A 21,385-nucleotide genomic window follows, 5' to 3' on the forward strand; every position below is an offset into this window, starting at 1 on the left:
GGGTGCTCAAATATACGTACTCAACAGGCTGCAGGAGGAGTTATGAATATTTACAAAGGGAAATCATATGCATGTAATTGTGCTTTATTTCTCCCATCCCGTCATGATTGGGAACTCAGTTTTAAGGTGTTTCTGCGGTCTCCTTGGCTGAGAGTGGTCCATTCAGTTAGCAGAGGGGTTTAGGATTTTATTTTTAGTTCACAAATGGATACTCAATATGTCTTGGCTGTTTTTATTATTTACAAAAGATTACTCAGGCTGCAGTTACAATGTAGAGAAATTATTTGGGGCAGGCAAGCATGATTCTGGGAAGACTGGATAATTGACTGTTGCAATAGCTAAGGCAAGGGATATTAGTGACTTGTAGTACAGTGATGCAGTGGAGATATAGAGAAATAAAAAATTGTTTATGTGTATTCCCGCACACAGACATTTGACTTTACTGTGGGAAACTTAATATGTAAAAGTAGAGAAAAGAATATAATGAACCCCCATGTGACCATCACATAGCCCTGGCAGTTATTAACCTATTGACGATCTTGTTTTGTTGTTTTGTCTATACTCCCCCCCGCTCCCCCCGCCTGCCCCCAATTATTTTAAAGTAAATTGTATATACTGTTTTACTTACAGATATTTATCTCTTAAATGTGAGGACTTTTTCAAAGATAATCATCATACCTTAATGTAGTATGCCATTTCCTAAGATTATCTAATACCTAGTCAGTGCTTAAATTTTTCCAGTCATTTCCTGTATTGGTTATTCTGTTTGAATCAAGATTAAAATAAGATCTATTCATTATATTTAGTTGATAACTCTCTTATCTCTCTTTTTATCTACAGATTCTTCTCCCTGTGTGTGTTTTTCTTTTTTGTCTTCTTTCCATTTATCTATGGAAAAAACCTAGTTGTCTTGTAAAATTTGTCATATTCTGAATTCTGATTATTGCATCCTTATTCTGTCATTTAACATGATATGGTATTTCCTATATTTACCTGTTTTATTGTTATACAGTGGCAGTTATATCTAGAAGTCTGATTAGATGTTTGTGAGATTTTTTTTTTACCACAATAAAAAGTGGATATTTAAAGAGTAACAGGGAATGATTAATGAGGTTGGTGGAAGCTAGACGTGTCAATTGAGGATAATTCCCAGCTCCTAGATAGACTCCTTATCCCTTATCTCCTGAGATTGAGAACATTAAAGGAGAAACCCTTAAAAATTTTGTTTTTAGTTGACACATAATAGTTGTACATATATGGGGTACACAGTGATGTTTTGAGACATACAATGTATAGTGATCAAATCAGTAATTAGCCTATTTGTTACTTCAAACACTTATCATTTCTTTGTGTTGGGAACATTCAAAATCCTCTCTTCTTGCTATCTGAAAATATATAATAAATTATTGTTAACTGTAGTCATCCTACAATGCTATAGAACACTAAAACTTACTCCTCTTATCTGGTTGTAATTTTGTGTCCTTTAACCAATCTCTGCCTATCCCCCTTCTCCCAACTACCCTTTCCAGCCTCTGCTAACCACTTTTCTACTCTCTATTTCTATGAAATCAACTTTTTTAGCTTCCGCATATGATTGAAAACATGTGGTATTTATTTTGCTGTTCCTGGCTTATTTGACTTAACATAACGTCCTCCAGGCTTATACATGTTGCGCGAATGACAGGATTTCATTCCATTGTGTGTTTATACCATATTTTCTTTGTTCAGTCATTGATGGACACTTAGGGTGAGTCCATATCTTGGCTTTTGTGACTACTGGTGCAATAAACATGGGGGTGCAGGTTATCTCTTTGATATACTGATTTTCATTCTTTTAAATATTAATATATACCCAGTAGTGGGATTGCTGGATCATATGATAGTTTTATTTGTGGTTTTTGAGTAACTTCCATACTATTCTCTATAATGGTTGTACTAGTTTACATTCCCACCAACAGTGTATAAGAGTTCCCCTTGTCACTACTTCCTTGCCAGCATTTATTATTTTGTGTTTTTTTGATAATAGCCATTCTAACTGGGCCAAGAGAATAACTCATTGTGGTTTTGATTTGCATTTCCCTGATGATTAGTGATGTTGAACATTTTTTCCATATATTTTGGCCATTTGTATGTCTTTTGAGAAATGTCTATTTAGATCATTTGCCCATTTTAAAAAGGGATTATTATTTTACTGTTAAGTTGTTTGAGTTTCTTGTGTATTCTGGATATTAATCCTCTGTCAGATGTATACTTTACAAGTATTTTCCCCATTCTGCAGATTTTCTTTTCACTCTGTTGATTGTTTCCTTGGCTGTGCAGAAGCTTTTTAGTTTGATATAATCCCATTTGTCCATTTTTGCTTTTGTTGCCTGTGCTTTTGAGGTATTTTCATAGACTCTTTTCCAGACCAATGCCCTGAAATGTTTCCCTTAGGTTTTCTTCTAATAGTTTTATAGTTTTGAGTCTTGCATTTAAGTCTTTAATTGATTTAGAGTTGATTTTTGTATATGGTGAGAGATAAAGGTCACTTTTAACTGTGGTGGTGTAGGGAGGAGAGGATAAGTTTAATTTTGAACAAGTTATATTTGGGGTACCTGTGAGACATCTGAGATACTGGTAGACCATCAACTATGTAGATTTTGGAGCTAAGATACAAGGCAGAGCTGAAGACAGATTCAGAAGGTATCATTTACCTGTGGAGGGGATGAAATTACCTAGGGGAGTGTGTAGCAGGCTCAGAGGCCTAGGACAGAGCCCTGAACAATGTGCCAATTAGGTTCGAGTAGAGGAGGAAAAGTCTGCAAAAGAGACTGAGAAGGCATGGCTAGAGTAACAACACTAAATAGGGAGGGATGATAAACTGTGGAATGCTGCTGAGATATCAGGTAAGCTAGAGCCTATAGATAATTTGCTGTCTTTAGCTACAAAGGAGGTCATTTATAACCTTAATGAGAATATTTATAGAAGACTAGTTGGGCTGGATGAAAGTAGGATTGTGAATGGTAGGCTAGGAAAAAAAAGTGACGGTAAGAAAGCTATTTCAGTTTTGGCTGTTGTTGGGCAGGGGAGAGGTAGATGAAAAGACAAGTTGCAGGGTTCAGATGGAAGAGACGTTTAAATGTGAATGTGAAAGAGCCATTAGAAAGAGAGATTAAAGTCATAGGAAAGATGGGATACAATCAACATCTCCGAGAAAGCTGGAGAGATGGGAACACAGATGATTGAATTGATACAAGGAGTCTCTCTTACATTATAATGGAAGTGAAGGAGAAAAAAGAGTAAGTGTAGAATCAGTTTTACATATTTGGTAAAGGGATGTTGGATTCCTGACTGTTGGCTTCTGCTTTCTCTGTGAAATATGTGGTGACATCATCTTCTGCTCCTGAAATGGGGGGAGAAGGTGAAATCGGAGTGGTAGGAGGAAAGCATTGAACAACAACACCATTGCGGAGAGGAAAGATGAACAGAGTAAGGACAGGCTTGCCAGGCAAGGTTAGGTCCATTTGAGAATAACGATTGTGAATTCTTAGCTTTATGAACCCAGTTATGTATATTTCTGAAGTACAATCAGTATTCTGGGTATTGACAAGTTTATGGTAGGGTCATGCTGGTTGCATTTTGGTAAATGGGATAATAGAAGGAAATGTGAATAGTCAAAGTGATAGGTCATAAAATCTAAACAGTGTTTGTTGAGACTAGGAAATAATTAGAACAGTCATTGAACTGAAATTCTTAATTGTTGTCAAAGGAGGTATAGTGAGGTGGTAGAGTATGCTAGAATAATAAGAGGTGATCAGAGAAGGGTATACCTACATTTCAGGGATATAGCGATGATAGTGATAAGATGAAACTGGTCAAAATGGAAAAGAGAAACCACTGAAGGTGATGAAGTTAGTGAGCTGAGGGGCCGGAGTTCCTCTGCACTGATTCTGTCCTCTCCTCTTAAAAACATTTTTAACTCCTCCGAGTGCCACAAGCCAAAACAACAAAACTTCTGTCAAGCTTTATTCCTATGTTTTGTCCTCAGCAATTTAGCTGTTGTTTTATTTTCCTCTATTTAGAACCAAACTTCTTATTGAGTCTCAAGTTATTTGATGTGCTCTTTGTAAATTGTATATGTCTTCATCCTTCTTGATTTATCTGTCTTTCACAGGATTATTCTGATAGTTCTCTTCCCAACATAGACTAATCTTTTTGTTATTTTTTTGTTTTTTGTTTTCTTTATTGTCACAGGTTCCTCCTCCTTCTTTGCCCACTACTCAAATGTTGGTATTCCCTGAGTACTGTCCTTGGTTCTCTTTTATTCTTTCATTAAAGACTTTCTTTAGGTGATCTCATCCACTTCTTGTCTACAATCGCAACCTAGATCTCTACTTTCATTTCCTTGACCATATCTCCAACTACCTGTCAACTACTTACTTCTTGGTTCTTGAGTTTAATATAGCCAAAATGTAACTTGTTATATATACTTCACTCTTGTTTATTCTAAGACTAGACAAAACAACAATTTTTGTGTTTTGATCAATGGATCCTGTTCATCCTAGCCTCAGAGCGACAAACCTGTTGATACCTCTTGAGTTTTTTCCTCATTCTTATTGACTGAGAAATCTTGCATGTGGCCTGGCATCATGCATACCACAATTGGTCTTGTTCTGTCTTCCTTGGTTCTCTTAAGATTCATTTCAGCTGCTGTAATAATCTTCCTAAAAACTTAAGCTGTTCTTGTCATATATATAATTGTTTAGAAATCTCTACTGATGTCCTCTTTCTTATAGAATAAAACTGAAACATAAGGGAAAATTTTGAGATTCTGGTCCCTTTGATGTAGAACTGGTGTATCTTTGTACACTCCTTACCCCAACCCTTTTGGCACGTGTATTTTTCACTGATACTTTCATTGTTTTTGTGTATTATGCAGTATTTGTATATATTTTTTTCTATTTTCTATAAGTTCCTTTCCCACCCCAAAGAAAGTAAAACTGAGAAAATTGCTCCTTTAAGACCCAGCTTAGATATGACTTCTTCAATGAAGCCTTCCTATTTTTCCTCAAAAGTCAAGTTGGTCATTTTGTTCGAGGAACTTTATTTTTTTAAAAAACATATAATGTAATTTTGGTTTGTATATATTTCTTTCACTAGACTGAGTTTCTTGTGAGCAGGATATCCATGTCCTTAGCATTTGTGCCAGTGGTTCACAGTCGGTATACAATAATAATTAATGAATAAATAACACTTAGAACATTTAAATTTGTAAACTTCTAATAATGTTATAAAATGAACGATAATAGTAAAGTACATTTTTTTCCTCCCTAAAGCAAACTGGGGAGTAGAAGTCATTTTATAAGTATAATGCCATAAAAAGTATTGAGGAAGCTACACTAAGAGATAGATGTTAGGAATTACTACTACAAGATATTTATTGTTCACTCATTAATTCATTTAACCCTAGGTATTGAATGTGTACTGTGTTCATAAAACTATTCTGTTGCAGAGGTTCATAAATTTTCTCAGTGCCTTTAATGTCTCAGTAACATTTTCCCAGTGCTGCCTAGGTCAAAAGAAATGTCTAACAGTTCTGTTTATTAGGTAGCTAGGTCCAAGCAACTCAGCCATTTGGAAAAATAAGACACTTAAATAGAAAATACAAGAATTCATTGTTAAATATTCACAATTACTATTAGGATGCTTATGCCTGTTAGACACTGCACAATTTCTCAAACCTTGAATCAGATGAGACATTAACACTCTCATTTCTTATTTATATGGAATCCCCCCCCCCCCCCCAAGACAGAGTCTCCCTCAGTCATCCAAGCTGGAGTACAGTGGTGTGGTTATAGCTCATTGCCACCTTGAACTCCCTGGCTCAAGTGATGCTCCTTCCTTAGCCTCCTGAGTAGCTAGGACTACAGGCATGTGCCACTGTGCCTGGCCTGGATTTTGTTTTGTGTAATACTTGATTCTTACCACAGCAACTTTTTAACAACCCAGTTTCTCGAAGAAATGATGTGATCATAAGGAATATAATATGATCTAATGTTGAAACAGAACCATCTTGACTTGTAGATCACGCAGTGTCCAACTGATGGTTGAGAATAATTGTATTTCCCCGGAAAATTTAAATACTTTATGACATCCTTGTGAATTTGCTGTAGTACACTGGGGCGCAGTCTTAGTCTATTTTATGTTGCTATAACAGAATATCTGAGACTAGGTAATTTATAAAGAAAAGAGGTTTATTTTGGCTTATGTTTCTGGAGGCTGAGGAGTGCAAGATGGGGCAGCCACATCTGGTCTGCTTCTGTTGAGGGTCTCGTGCTGCTTCATGACATGGTGGGGAGGCAGGAGGGAAAAGGGACAGAACACAAGGGGCAGCCTCACTTTATAACAGTCTACTCTCAACTCCTTGGAGAATTAACCGAGTTCTGCTGAGAGCTGCATTAATCCCACTTAATGGCTTGATCACCTCTTAAAGGTCCTACCGTCTCTCAATACTGTTACATTGGCAGTTCAATTTCAACATGACTTTTGGTGGGAGCAAACCACATCCAAACTGTAGCAGGCGTCTTGGTGCACAGTTTTGAAGGATGATTCTGTACAATTGTATACAACTTCTAAATGCACATCGGGGAAGGATACCAATTGGATATCAGACTGAGATGGGGGGGGTGGGGTGGGGGGAGGGGGTGGGTGTATGCTTACATGATGAGTGCGTTGCGCACCGTCTGGAGAATGGCCATGCTTGAAGGTGCTGACTCAGGGAGGTGGGGGATGGGGGGAGGGGATGGAGGTATGACTACATGGTGAGTTCTAGGTGCCCTGTCTGGAGAATGGACACGCTTGAGGCTCTGACTCAGGGGGATGGGCGGGACTCGGATAATGTATATAACCTGAGCTTTTGTACCCCCATGAAGAGCTGAAATAAAAAAAAATTTTTTTATATGCTTTTTATGTTTATTCTAGCTATATACTTAGCAGGTGTATTTTTTATATTCAGCACACAACAAATATTTGCTAATGAGCTAATAAATTAAAAATTAAGGAAACTGTGATGAACTATAATTTTTTAGGCTTAATTTTAATGGACTAAGTTTTCCTATTATTACAAAGGTTTCAGAAATCTAGAAAGACTAGTACAATGTCTTTCTATCTAGAGTTAATACTTTTTAATATTTTGACATACTCACTTTATGTTTCTTATTGAACCATCTGACAGTATGTTGTAGAAGTAATTTCATTTATCTCTAAGTATTTAAGTATGCATTTTTTTTTTTTTTTGAGACAGGGTCTCTCTCTGTGTTGCGAGAGTACAGTGACCTCATCACAGCTCACTGCAGCCTCGAACTCCTGGCCTCAAGCGATTCTCCTGCCTTAGCCTCCCAAGTAGCTGGGACTACCTGCATGAGCCACCACACCCAGCTAATTTTTGTATTTTTTGTAGAGACGAGGTCGTGCTCTTGCATAGGCTGGTCTCAAACTCCAGGCCTCAAGCGATCCTCCTGCCTCAGCATCCCAGAGTGCTAGGATTACAGGCGTGCGCCCAGCCTTAAGTATGCATTTTTAAAGGATGATCTACAGTATCATTATAACACCTAAGAAAATGTATCCTCATCTAATATGCACTAATGATCTGATATTCCTTGGGTAATTATTTTCTTGATATATTTATTTTTGATATTAATAAGATTTAATTTGTGTTTTCTTGTTTGTTTAATAGTGGCCAATCCGCCATGGTATAGTTGAAGATTGGGACTTGATGGAAAGGTTTATGGAGCAAGTGATTTTTAAATATTTAAGGGCAGAACCTGAAGACCATTATTTTCTTTTGGTAAGTACAAGTTATAATTTCACCAAGGAAATTTCAGAAGAAACTTAATGAGAATATTTTCATCACATCTATACTTACTAGGGTATACTTTGTTTATTAAATTGTCATATATCTAAAAGATGTTGTTATAAAGCTGTAACATCTATAAGACCATCTAGTTATGGGCTACAGTAGAGTCGTAGTGTGTCAGAGTACCAAAGTATAAGCACCTAAGTTCTTTTGATAATTAATATGTAATCTGTATGATAGGAATAGTAAGTAATGTTCAGAAAAAACTTAGAAATCTGTGGTATTTTCCTTTTTTATTTTAATAACTAGTCTGATTATCATTTCGTTAGTAATCCTTGGTAATAAAAATACAACATAATTTCATTTTTTAAGATTTTTCTTTTTTTTCCTTTTTATTAAAGCAGTGCATGTTCATAGCTTAAAAATTCAAATACCTTTATAAGACTTAAAACAAAAAATATAGCACTATCCTTTCTCATCTTTCCTGACCCTTGATTCATATTCCCCAGAGGCAAACATTTTCAATTTTTAAAAAAGCTTTCCCTGGTAGTAATCTCATAAATTTAAATAATGTTTCTTCTGTTTCTTATTTGTTTTTTGAAATATTAGGCACTCTTAAACTTCCTAGTAGGAAAAAGGAAGATTTCCTTTTTTTTCTTTTTTACTTTTCCTTCTCTCGTGGCACAAAATGCATATTCTTTTCCCTTCCTTGTGTTATAATTAAATCACAATTTTTAGTTAAATCAATATTCTATATTTTATTATGGTGACTTATAAATATTATTTATGATTGGACCATAAAATTGAAAGAACTTTGCAATGGACATCCATATATCCACAACAATTAACATTAACATTTTACTATACTTGCTTTATGGCATCTATCTATCTGTCACTTCATTTTATTTTTTGAATCACTTCAAAATGAGTTCAGGTGGGAGTCATTTGACTCCTACATTCTTTAGCATTTGTATTATCAATTAGTGTGCATCATTTGTTTATGGTTATTCTTTTTACATAAAATATATATAGTGTGAAATCACAGATCTGAACCATTCTATGGATTTTGACCAGCTATTGGCAAACTCTCTAAAGGACCATATAGCAAATATTTTTGGCTTTGTAGGTGATATGGTCTCTTAAGAAACTTAATGAGAACTTACTGGGTCTCTGTCACAGCGACTCAACTGTGCTTTTGTAGCATGAAAGTAGCCATAGACAAAAATTAATAGGTATGGTCGTATTCCAATAAAATTTTATCTACAGAAACAGGTGATGGGTCAGATTTGGCTTACAGGATGCACAATTGGTTTGTTCAACCTTTGGTTTTGACAGATACATCTATCTGTGTAACCTAAACCCTTATTAAGATGTAGAACATTACTATCAGTTTGGAAAATTTACTTATGCTTTTTTTTTTAAATTAATCTCTGCCCCCATTCCCTGTAGGCAACCTCTGTTTTGTCTGTATTTGCATTTCATATAAATGGAATCATGCAAGATGTGCTTTTTGGTGAAACTTCTTTCACTCAGCATAATCTTGAGATTCATCCATGTTGTTGCATATACCAGTGATTTGTTGAGTATTCCATTGCATGAATATGCCTCACTTACATTTTCTTGTTGATGATTACCTGGGCTATTTCTAGTTTTTGACTATTATAAATAGTTTGGCTGTTGTGAACATTCTTGTATAAGTCTTTTTGTGAACATATGTTTTCATTTCTCTTGTCTAAATACATAGATAGGGAATTGCTGTGTCATAGAGTGGGCACATGATTGGTTTTGTAGGAAGCTGAGAACTTTTCCCAAGGACTTGTACCTTTTTATGTACCCACCTATAATGCCTTAATGATGTGGTTGCTATACATTCTGTCCAGCATTTGATGTGTCATCTGTTTAATTTCATCCCTTCTGATGGATGTGTAAGATTTCTCTTTTGCTTTTAGTTTGCATTTTCCTAATGACTAATGATGTTGAACATTTTTTCATGTACTATTAATACATTATTATTAGCTATTTATATATTTTCCTTTGTGAGGTCCTCTGATTATATTTTATTTTATGTAGAACTTCTGATTTGTTGGAGCTTGTAATTTGACTGCCTTGGCTTTTTAATTTGCTTAATTTTCTATGTACCTATCACTAAATTATCTCCAAACTTTTGACACAGTAGGGAGTTTAGCTATTAAAGGTTTTATTATATATGGAAAAAAGTCTGCTCCTGCTCGGTTTACTTTCTTTATGCTGTCTTTTGAAATAATAATAATAAAAAGGACTTAATTTGCAATGAATTCAAGTTTTATCACTCTTTTCCTTCTTTAAATTCAAGGAATCATTCCTTACCTTAATGTCAAAAAGATAATTCTTCTCTTTCTTAAATTAAAAAAAGTTTTGCCTTCACATTTAAATATTTGAGATACCACAAAGGTTTGGGTTATCTAATCAGGCTCGTAAGAATCAGAGGTCTTAGCCAGTGTCAAGCTATAATAATTTAAATGATTTAAGTGATCATGAGGCATAGGGGAAACATGAAGTCCAGGACTGCAGTGCTGTTCCCAGGTCCTTTCTTACCTCATTAGGGTGTATTCTGGCCCAGACTTAACCTGTGAGGTTTCTAAGTGATTTATGTAGCCACATAATTTAAACAGAAGAGAACTGTATGAACATCTCTGTTTTATACTCTTAACAGTTAAATAACTTATTATAACATTTTCTAGGAAGTGATGCTATTAACTTTGTAGAATTTTGACTTATTTATTATAATCCTGGACAGACCAGGGACATCCTGCTAACAGCATACCATTGGTGTTTGTCTGGAGGTTTGTCATTACCATGTGTATAGGATTATTCACTGGATCATGTTTTCCTTCCCTCTTTTACTCCTTTCCTCTCTCCCTCTTCATTTCTTCTCAATGTTTAATCCATATGAGTGGTATGAAAATAGGGATTCAGTTTCTTTATTTTTTTTAATGTGAATGACCATATTGTATTAATATATGTATAGATCTGTTTGAATTCTTTATAGTTTTCCTTTGGTCTTAGTGTCTATTTTTCTACCTGTAAGTTTAATGCATTTTAAATACAGAATTTGAAGTAAATTCTTTCTCATTTAAAATTGTCTATGAAGTTATCAAAATAATCTGATATTATTTAAAATGTTTTTCAATTCAATAGACTGAACCTCCACTGAATACTCCAGAAAACAGGGAATATACTGCTGAAATAATGTTTGAGTCCTTCAATGTTCCAGGCTTGTACATTGCTGTACAGGTAAGCAAGTTGATGTTTATTTAGGCTTGACTCTTAAATTTAATCTGGTTTAATTTGTTGCTAAAATATATAACTTTTTTCTTTTTTTAACCTTGGAAAGGCTTAAACATAATGTCAAAACATGTCATACTTCTCTCCTGAATTGTTAATTTAGAAATAATATTATAGGAAATGGAGATACTTGGAAAAGGGAATTGTTAAAGGAAGTAAATTAATGATCTTTGGAAATTTCAAGGGCTTTCACAGGACAGAAAAAGGGAACTGGTATTTATTGAATGCTTACTGCATGCCAAGAATGTTACATACATGTTCATTTATCATTGTAACATACTTTATGTCATTTATCATAGTCTTTTTGATTGACTTACTTTTAGGTATATTTGACCAGCTTTCCTTTGTGCCCCTCTGAATCCTGTGTATCATAAATACCTGTAATATTTTATTGCACTTAATTTGTGCGTGTAAGCATATGGAGCAGCTTCTCTCTCATCTCTCCCACTCCTCAACATCAGAGCTTACCTCCTTGGTTTTTAACCCTATAGCAAATGCAATACCTGACATATCACAAATGCTTTATGAGTATATGGGTTCATTATTCATATTAATTATAGTTATTTTTATTTGTTTTTTATAGAGAAAATAAAGTTTAAAGGTAGCTTATTCAAAATTAAATGGTTACCTGTGATGTGAGCTGATGTGTATCTGACTTTGTTCTTTCTTGGGATCAGACTGTGTTTTCATAATCCCAGCGTATACAGGACCAATAAATGCTATTATTGGGATAAATATTTTAGCTTGGATGGCAAAGAACTTTTTAATGTTTAATGTAATCTATAAATTTAATAAGCTGTCTGTTAAGTTCTCTATTGCTAAAAATGTTTAAGCGTACACCTGTCAGGTACTTTATAAAAAGGAATTCAGCCTTGAGTGGGAGGTCCTTTTTAATTCTTAGAATCTGAATAAAGTGAGTGCTTGGGGGAGTTCGTCTTTTACATATGAGTATTTGCTTCTCATCTTGATGTTAACTATAATAAACTTACGTTTAACATCGTCAGGTGCTTACTTTAAAACAATGGCACTAAGAGTTTTATTTCATTCTTCTGGAGTCATACTTTGGTATCTCAGTGATTTCCTTAGTGGCCTCTGAGTGCTCTTGACTTCATCATTTAGTTTCTGTTCTGTTGTGTTGATGTTCAGTAGTCAACAAAATTTCTGTGACATGATGTGCTGATACTTGTTCTAGTTTGGGATCTTAGCTACTTAGAAAAGACATGTAAAATATGATTGAAGATAATTCCTGGTTATAAATGATGGTTTCAGACTTAATCTAAAAAGGAATGATATCTCATAATTAAGTCTACACAGTTTTTTTTTAAACTAGTGTCAGTATGGAATTTTTCATTGTAAGACCTTCAAAAAATATTATATAGTTCTGTAACTTCCAATAATTATGTGGTCATTGTGTTAAAATGATCTTGTGTTAAAATAGAAGGGTGGCCTAGATACCTTTCTAGGTCCCTGTCAGCTATTGCATTGCAAGTAGGTAAAATAAAGCCAGTTTAGGTCTGTTTTTAATTATTAGTCATATACTTTGTTTGAGTCTATGATCGTAAGAAATTTAGGTTTTAAAAAACAGTGTTAATTTTTTAGTTTTCAAACTTAAAAAATTGTGTTATGTTGGCTATACCAAGATTTTTCATGGAAAAATATTCTCATCAACTTTGCTTCCTAATTAAATCATAGTAGTGTTTGGAAGTATGCAATGGCCTTTTCTGTGTGTTATATATTCTTAAACACATGCTGCATTTAAAAAATTTGAAGCTAATCTTTGTAAGAGTGATAGTTGTTTTTAGTTATCTAGGTATTGAATAACTCTGGAGGTTGGGTAGTTGTATGCTTATTACTTTACATTATGGTTTGTAACAGGACAGCCCATGTGAACATCGTTTACGTTCTGGCAAGTTAGTACTGTGCTAGTTTATGCTGTCTTCCACGTTTTTGGCTTCAGGAGAAAAATAGCCCTCATAAAATATGTAAAACTTATAAATATGCTCCTGAAAACAAATACAAGCCTGTTCACTTGTCTTAATAAAATGTAAGGAGTGAACAATTTTATTGCATAATATAAAATTAATTTTGTATATTTTCTTTTCACAGATAATACGTTTAAAATTGAATAAAACACTCCAGTAAACTAGTTTTTTCTGTTAACTCTTTGTTTATGCTTTTTGCCTGTCTTATTTCTTTTTGTTCAAGGCTGTTCTTGCCTTAGCTGCATCCTGGACCTCAAGACAAGTAGGAGAACGGACGTTGACTGGTACGGTAATAGACAGTGGAGACGGTGTCACTCATGTCATTCCTGTGGTAAGGATATTTTACAGTTACTGAACAGGACATGAAATAACACATCTGGCAAAGTTTTATTGTATGAATTAATACCGCTTTTTAAAAACTTTAAATGCATGCCTTAAAAATTTGCTGTAATTTGGCCGTTTGTTCAGTTACAGCTGTATTTTGTTTAACTTATTAAAATTTTATAAACAAGTTCCAAAATCTTTCTTTGCTATAAGTTTACCCTGCAGTTAGGAAAATTAGGAATTGCAATATCTGCAGTATCTCCATCTTAAGCATGGAGTTCTTTTTTCTAGTTGAGTGTGTGTTAGCCATTTGATGGCCCCTCTTATCCATAATTAACAGATTTCAGACCTGTACAGTTGTAAGCACAGGAACTTCAGTAGCTTTTGAGTATTTTATTGAATAAAAAGCTCAAGTTAATGATCATGCTTTATGGTTTGTATTTAGTAAAGCATATTAAGAAAAATGCATCAGATTGGATTATTTGTCAGAGAAAGCATTTTTCAAAATGGCTACTAGAATTCATACTGATCCTTATGAAATAGGTCTATATAGAAAGGTTTATCTTTTAAAATGATTTTTATATTATATTGAATATCATTTAAGGGATGAAATTATTTTGAAACTTTCATTTATTATTTTCACTGATTTTTAATGCATTAGGCAGCCTCTGTTGAGGATTACATCCTCAGGGTGACTACCTTTAGATTAGAGTTCCCCTCCACCGCCACCTTCCTGGTGTGTCTTAGTAGTTTTAATAATAACTGCCATTTTTAAATGATAGCTTTATTGAGATATAATTCACATACCGTACAATTCACCCATTTAGAATGTACAATTCATTGGTTTTTAGTATATTCATAGAGTGCATCCATCTCCACAGTCAATTTTAGAAAATTTTTATCACCTAAAAAGAAACTCTGTATCTATTAGCAGTCACTCTCCATTTCTCCTTGATACCCTCAGCCCCTTGCAACCACTAATCTACTTTCTGGCTATATAGATTTGCCTGTTCTGGCCAGTTTATATAAATGGAATCATACACTATGTGGTCTTTTGTGACTGGCTGCTTTCACTTAGCCTACTGTTTTCAAGATTCATCCATGTTATAGCATGTATAGTGCTTCATTTCATTTTATTGCCAAATAATATTTCATTATATGGATGAACCATATTTTATTCAGTCCTTGGGAGGTATTTTAATCTTGGAAATTAAGATGTGTCCAATATTTAATAGGTTTTTATAGTTTAACCGGCAGCTTATTTTTCTTAGGGGTACTCAAAGTAATTGTTCATCTTAAAATTCTAATTTAAACCTGAAAATCAGTCTGTGATAAAGATTATATTATTCTTTGAGTACCTTAGTTTACTCATTAATAAAATGCAAATAAGTGCCTTGCTTACGGTCACCAAATAATAGGTTGTGAGGCTATTTGAACTGGTTCTGCCTGACTTCAGTCTTTTCTGAACATCTACACAACCCAGCAGTAATATCAGTATCTTGGTAATTAAAATTAGAATAGGTAATATACAAATAGAAGTTATCAACATGAAAAAGAATAAATTATAGTAAAGATATTAAGAATGGGTATTCCTCTCCATTGTTTTCTCACTTTCTTTTGAATTAATGGAGTATTTTTTATTATTCTATTTTATCTTTTTTGTTGACTTATTTGCTGTGCTATGCCTCTTTGCTGTTGTCATTTGCTTATATTGGTGGTGGTTGCTCTACAATTTGTAGTAAATGTCTTTAACTTATTACCATCTAACTGCAAATAGCATTTTACCACTTCATAAATAAGAATTATACAATAGTATGCTTCCTTTCTAGTCTTTGTGCTGTCATTGCCATTCATTTTGCTTTTATGTGTTATAAACTAAATAATATATTAATTTGTTTCACTGTAAGCAGTGTATTAGTTTGCTAGAACTGCCATAATAAAGCTCACACCTGTAATCCTAGCACTCTGGGAGGCTGAGGCAGGAGGACTGCTTGAGCTCAGGAGTTTGAAACCAGCCTGAGCAAGAGCAAGATGCTGTCTCTGCTAAAAATAGAAAAATTAGCCCGGCATGGTGGCACATGCCTGTAGTCCCAGCTACTTGGATAGGAGGCTGAGGCAGGAGAATCACTTGAGCTGAGAAGTTTGAGGTTACAGTGAGCCATGATGATGCTACTGCACTCTACCCAGGTGACAGAGTGAGACTCTGTCTCAAAAAAAAAAAAAAAAAAAAAGTCAAAGATCCAAGGTATTGGCAGAGGTGGTTCTTCTGAGACTCTCTCCTTGGCTTTTAGATGGCCATCTTCTTTCTGTATCTTCACATGGTTTTCCCCTGTACACGTGCCTGTGTCCTAATCTTTTCTTATAAGGACATCAGTCATTGTGGATTAGGGGAAATGACTCTAATGACTTCATTTAAACTTAATTACCTCCTTAAAGACCCTATCTCCAAATACAGTGACATTCTGAGATACTAGGGGTTAGAACTTCAACATACAAATTTGGATTGGTGGGGAGGAAAGACATAAATTTAGTTAATAACAAGGAGTCAGTTATCTTTAAAAGAGATTTTGAAAAAGAGATAAAATTATGTTTACTCACATACCATTTCTAGTACTCTGTTCCTTTGTGAAAGTCTAGATTTCTATCTAGTGTCATTTACCTTCTGTTTGTCTAAATGATATCCTAATTTAGCATTTCGTACAGTGCTGGTCTCCTGGCTATGAATTCTTTCAACTTTTGTACACTTCTTGAAAAAGTCTTTATTCTCGTGTGTGTTTGAAAGTTATTTTTGCTTGGTATAGAATTTTAGGTAGACAGCTTTTTTTTGTTTGTTTTTTGAGTTTTTTTCCGCCTTTTAGATGTCACTATATTGTCTCCTGGCTTACATTGTTTCTGAAGATAAGTCAGCTGTTATTTCTACATTTGTTCTGTTGGATGTTTCTTATCTGTTTGGCTGCCTTCAAGATTTTCTCTTTATTCCTGATGCATTGGTTTTCAGCAGTTTGATTGTGACGTACCTAAAGTTTTCTTCATATTTCTTTTCCTTGAGGTTCATTGAGCTTTTTGGATATATGGATTTGTAGTTTTCATCATCTCTGGAAAGTTTATGTCCATTATTTCATTACATATTTTTTCTGTCCCTCTTTTTCCTCCTTATATTTTGGGCCTCTAATAACATGTATTTTAGGCTGCTTGACAGCGTCTCATAGTTCACTGATGCTCTGTTCATATTTTTTCCTATTTTTTTTACTTTTTCACTTTGGATAGTTTTTATTGCTATGTCTTCAAATTTACTTTTTTTCTTCATTGTCTAATCTGCTATAATCTCGATCTAGCTTTTTTCCCCCCAGATATTAAATTTTTCTGCTTAGAAGTTTTATTTGGGTCTTTTTATGTCTTTCTTTTCTCCCTTCCTCATGCTCACTGACCCTCTTGATCATGTGGAGTGTATAGTTACTGTTTTAATATCCTTGTCTACTAATTCCATCATCTTTTGTCATTTCTCTTTCTTAATTGTTTTTTTCTCCTGATCAAGTTTGTGTTTTCCTGCTTCCTTGCATGTTTATAATTTTTGATTTGGTACTGTGTATTTATATTGTTGTGTCCTGGATTTTTTGAGTCCTTCAAATATTTTAGGTTTTTTTTTTCCCCTATGACACAGTCAGGTTACTAGGAATCAGTTTGATCCTCTCAGGGGCTCCTTTTAAATGTTATTAAGCAGGTCTGGAATAGGCTTTTGTCTATGGCTGGTTTGTCCCTCCTATTGAGGCAGTATTCTTCTGACAACTCTTTCATGTACTGTGTTTGAGAACATCTTTCAACTCTGGCTAATGGGAACATGAACTGTTTCTGGCCATGTGTGAGCTCTGGAGATTATTCTGTCTACTTTTTTCTAGAGGTTTTTTCTGTGGCCTTGATGATTTCCTAACATGAATGTGCTGATGAGTAGCCAGCTAAGGAGATAACTCTGTTCACAGCTCCAGAGTTCTCGATCTGTGAAGCTCCTTCCCCTCCAGCACTGCGGCCTATAAACTTGAGTCACTTTGGTCATTCTGAACTCTAAATTCTACTTAATGAGACCACCAGGCTCTGTTTGGGTGCTCCTTCCCATTATTGCTGCCTGGTAACTCTCCCCAGACAGTGAGATAGGGTGTTTGCAGCAGTCACCTTATTTATTTCCTTTTTCTTAGAAAGGATCACTGCCCTGCTTTGCTGAAAATTTTATTTCATGTGATTTTTCCTTTTCTTGCTTTAAGTTGAGAAGGTAAGTCCAATCCCTAGTATTCTTTCGTGGCCAGATGAAGATGTCTTTAATATTCTTTCTTAATGAAATTTAATTTTGCTATATTATTTGTTATACTTTTGACCTTTATCAGTAAATTTATGAATCTATTCTATAAGATTTAGTTATTTGGCATTGTGATGGTGCATTAAAGGCCACAGGCTTTTGAAATGGGTACCGGCTTCATTAGGAAAATGATGGCTGCTTTGTGAGTTAATGATCAGATTTCCTACAATGCAATCTAAATTTTTTACTGAAATTATAAATGATTTAAAAGTAATACCCTGTCTGATATAAAGTTTGTAGTCTAAATCATTTGATACTTTTGAAATTCATCATTTTTGGGGTTATTTTAGTCAGTTATAAACTGGCAGTGGAGGAATCAATTTTAAGTTGGTGGTCATTCTTGTTCATAATTTCTGTACAGTATTTTAAATTCTATGATATGTACAGTATGAGGAATTCAATTGAGGAATAAAGATGAATTCTCCTGGGATAAAGCAGTACTTGAGAATATAAATATACTAACTTGAGAAATTGGTCTTTAGTGGTTCATATTTCAGGTTTTCTTAATTTTCAAAACACTGAAAGTAAATTTGACACCTTTTTTTCTCTCCCATCTAGGCTGAAGGGTATGTGATTGGCAGCTGTATTAAACACATTCCAATTGCAGGACGAGATATAACATATTTTATTCAACAACTGCTGAGAGACCGAGAAGTAGGAATCCCTCCAGAACAATCCCTGGAAACGGCAAAGGCAGTAAAGGTAAAAAGTAGTGATAGAAGAGAAATGTAATTTAGTTAAAAATTACAATCACATTTATAACATGAACATGTAAAATTCTTAAGTGAAGAGTAATACTTAAAATAATCCTGTGAACCATTTATAAATCATTACTCTTAATTATATGTACGTTTTCTCTGTATTTCTTGCAAGGAAATTATTGAGGATTATCAACCCTTTACCCGTTTTCTCCATGTTTTACATTTGAGAGAACTAACATATAAGAACACTTTACCATATTACTTTAACATAATTTTTGTGATTATTCCCTTATTAGGAATAAATATTTCGCTATAGAGTTTTTGTATCTCAGGTTCTTCACTGCATTTTTATTTTAATCCTAGCAGCTTGTTGTAAAAATTATTTTGATGTAGTTAATTCATTGTGCTATGGTATAGAGGCAGTGTCTGGCTCAAATGATATGAAATATACTAGAAAAATGTGAAGGCTGTGTAAAGTATTTTATTATTTTTTCTGCCACATGAATCTTTTTTTTTTTTTGGTGACAGAGTCTCACTCTGTTGCCCAGGCTAGAGTGCCATGGCATCAGCCTACCTCATAGCAACCTCAGACTCCTGGGCTCAAGCAATCCTCCTGCCTCAGCCTCCTGAGTAGCTGGGACTACAGGCATGCGCCACCATGCCTGGCTAATTTTTCTATATATATTTTTAGCTGTCCATATGATTTCTTTCTATTTTTAGTAGAGACGGGGTCTCACTCTTGCTCAGGCTGGTCTCGAACTCCTGAGCTCAAACAGTCCTCCCGCCTCGGCCTCCCAGAGTGCTAGGATTATAGGTGTGAGCCACCGTGCCTGGCCTGCCACATGAGTCTTGATTGCACTACTTTGTGCAAACTATCAAAATACTTAGTATTGCTTTTTAAATTTATTATTTGCCAGCATAACTAAAAAATTTCAGTGGTTCTATCACATGCTTTGAAAAGTAAAACTACCTTGGCAAAAATAACTTTATTTGCCTCTTTTTGCATATTTGTAGGACTTTGATTGCTCTTCAAAAGTTGGAAATGAAAACGAATCAACTATTTCTTAGGTAGTAAAGAAAGTGCAAAATGGAGGCCAAAAGTTAGCGCAAGTTTGTGGCATAAAAATTAAATATGTAAAAAGTTAATGTGAATATTACTATTTCAACATCTTTGGAAAATTTGTGAAATTAAAACAAAACAAAAAAGCACCGAGGATTTAAATCTATTGCAGGGAAGATTGATGCTCAGTCTTACTGTCCTTTAAGGAACACGATTTCTATGTAATTCCATTTCTAAGGTTTGGAGAAAGAAGACCTCAAATAACATAATGAAATGTTCTTCATTTCTAGTATTTTTTCCCCCTTTATGTATTTTTATTATCAATAATAATATTTGTAGCTATCTTGGATAGAGTGCTTGATGTGTAAAAATATGGGGAAATTATGCTTTTCTTGAAAAAATAAACATGAGACTGGTAGTCAGGAGTCCATAAATTGTAAATAGGATGTTGTAACCTATAACATTTTTCAATTATGTTTTTGATGAAAACTTAGTTGTTATAACTAAATATGCAAAAAAATAAAGTAGTTTATATTTCAGGCTTCTTTCTTTGCTCATTTACTCAGAATATATTCAGTTTTGTTTCAGATAGATATTAAGAATCTAGATTTATTTGTGTGGTCATAGCAATTATTATTTATTCTGCCATTCTGTGTGTACTTTTTCTCCTTTCTAGAACACAAGATTTATTATTACTGAAACAAAATGTTGGATGAAATTAATGAATATTTTAGGAAATAACATTAAAATAGTAGAAACTGACTCTTTAGTCTCTCAGATCTTAGTTCTGTTTTTCTATGAAGTAAGAAAATACCTCTAGGAGATGAGCTGTTTATTTGTACTATGCATATAATATCTTAACATAAATTTTTCTTCCAGCTTAATTTCCTAATTTTATTTTCTGAAGATACTTTTTTCATTTGATTCTAGTTTACTGAAAATAGGACATCCTTTTTTACCTTCCCTAAAGCAAGAAGAAAAGCTACTTTTATTCTTTTTGTTTTTTAGGAGCGCTATAGTTATGTCTGCCCAGATTTAGTAAAAGAATTTAACAAGTATGACACAGATGGGTCAAAGTGGATTAAACAGTATACTGGAATCAATGCTATCTCAAAGAAAGAATTTTCCATTGATGTTGGTTATGAGAGATTTTTGGGACCTGAAATCTTTTTTCATCCAGAGGTAAGTTTTTTTTTTCCCCTCTGATAGAATTGTTTTGAAATATCTGGCAGAAAATTAAACTAGAAGATAGATATTTAGGGAGACTTAATCTCAGAAACTTTGTTTACTACACTAAAATACTATGGTGAGTCATTTTTTAAGAAAAAGTTGCTTTTGTTAAAATAGGCTAAATTGTTAACGTTTTTCATACATTTAGAAAAATAACTTCTGTATCTTTAACATTTGTGGCTTATGAGGGGATTGTGGGAATAGGCGAAACCCTTAAAATTTATGATCATTCAAATAAAATATTTCGGGGAGGGTGCTTAAACCTACCTCCCCCACTTGTATAAAATGACCATTATACGAAGAACCTTCAATTGACTATCAAAGTATTTAACTGGTAGCAAAATAGCTTTTTGTCTCTGAAATTTTAGCAATATAAATTGTTTTAAATTGTTGAAATATGTGTTTTTAATAATGAAAAATTCTTCTCCTAACTTAGCATTAGAAATTTAACTTTATTAATAGAATTACTAACATTAAATACCTGCTATGCCTATTCATCCTTAGGAATGGGGTTTTTTTTTTTTTTTTTGGAGACAGAGTCTCGCTTTGTTGCCCAGGCTAGAGTGAGTGCCCTGGCATCAG

At 34.1% G+C, this 21,385-nt stretch overlaps 1 protein-coding gene across 1 annotated transcript in view; it reads left to right on the forward strand.

The window, feature by feature from the left end:
* ACTR3 (actin related protein 3) overlaps positions 1–21,385 on the forward strand; it is a 69,243-nt gene that overhangs the window by 31,241 nt on the left and 16,617 nt on the right. The window contains exons 4-8 of the mRNA XM_045559449.1: positions 7,715–7,825; positions 11,012–11,107; positions 13,364–13,471; positions 18,371–18,514; positions 20,582–20,755. Coding sequence (XP_045415405.1) covers positions 7,715–7,825; positions 11,012–11,107; positions 13,364–13,471; positions 18,371–18,514; positions 20,582–20,755 — 633 coding nt within the window. The remainder of the gene's footprint in view (positions 1–7,714; positions 7,826–11,011; positions 11,108–13,363; positions 13,472–18,370; positions 18,515–20,581; positions 20,756–21,385) is intronic.

Source organism: Lemur catta, chromosome 8, assembly GCF_020740605.2.
Source record: "Lemur catta isolate mLemCat1 chromosome 8, mLemCat1.pri, whole genome shotgun sequence".
Classification (NCBI taxonomy): Eukaryota; Metazoa; Chordata; class Mammalia; order Primates; family Lemuridae; genus Lemur; species Lemur catta.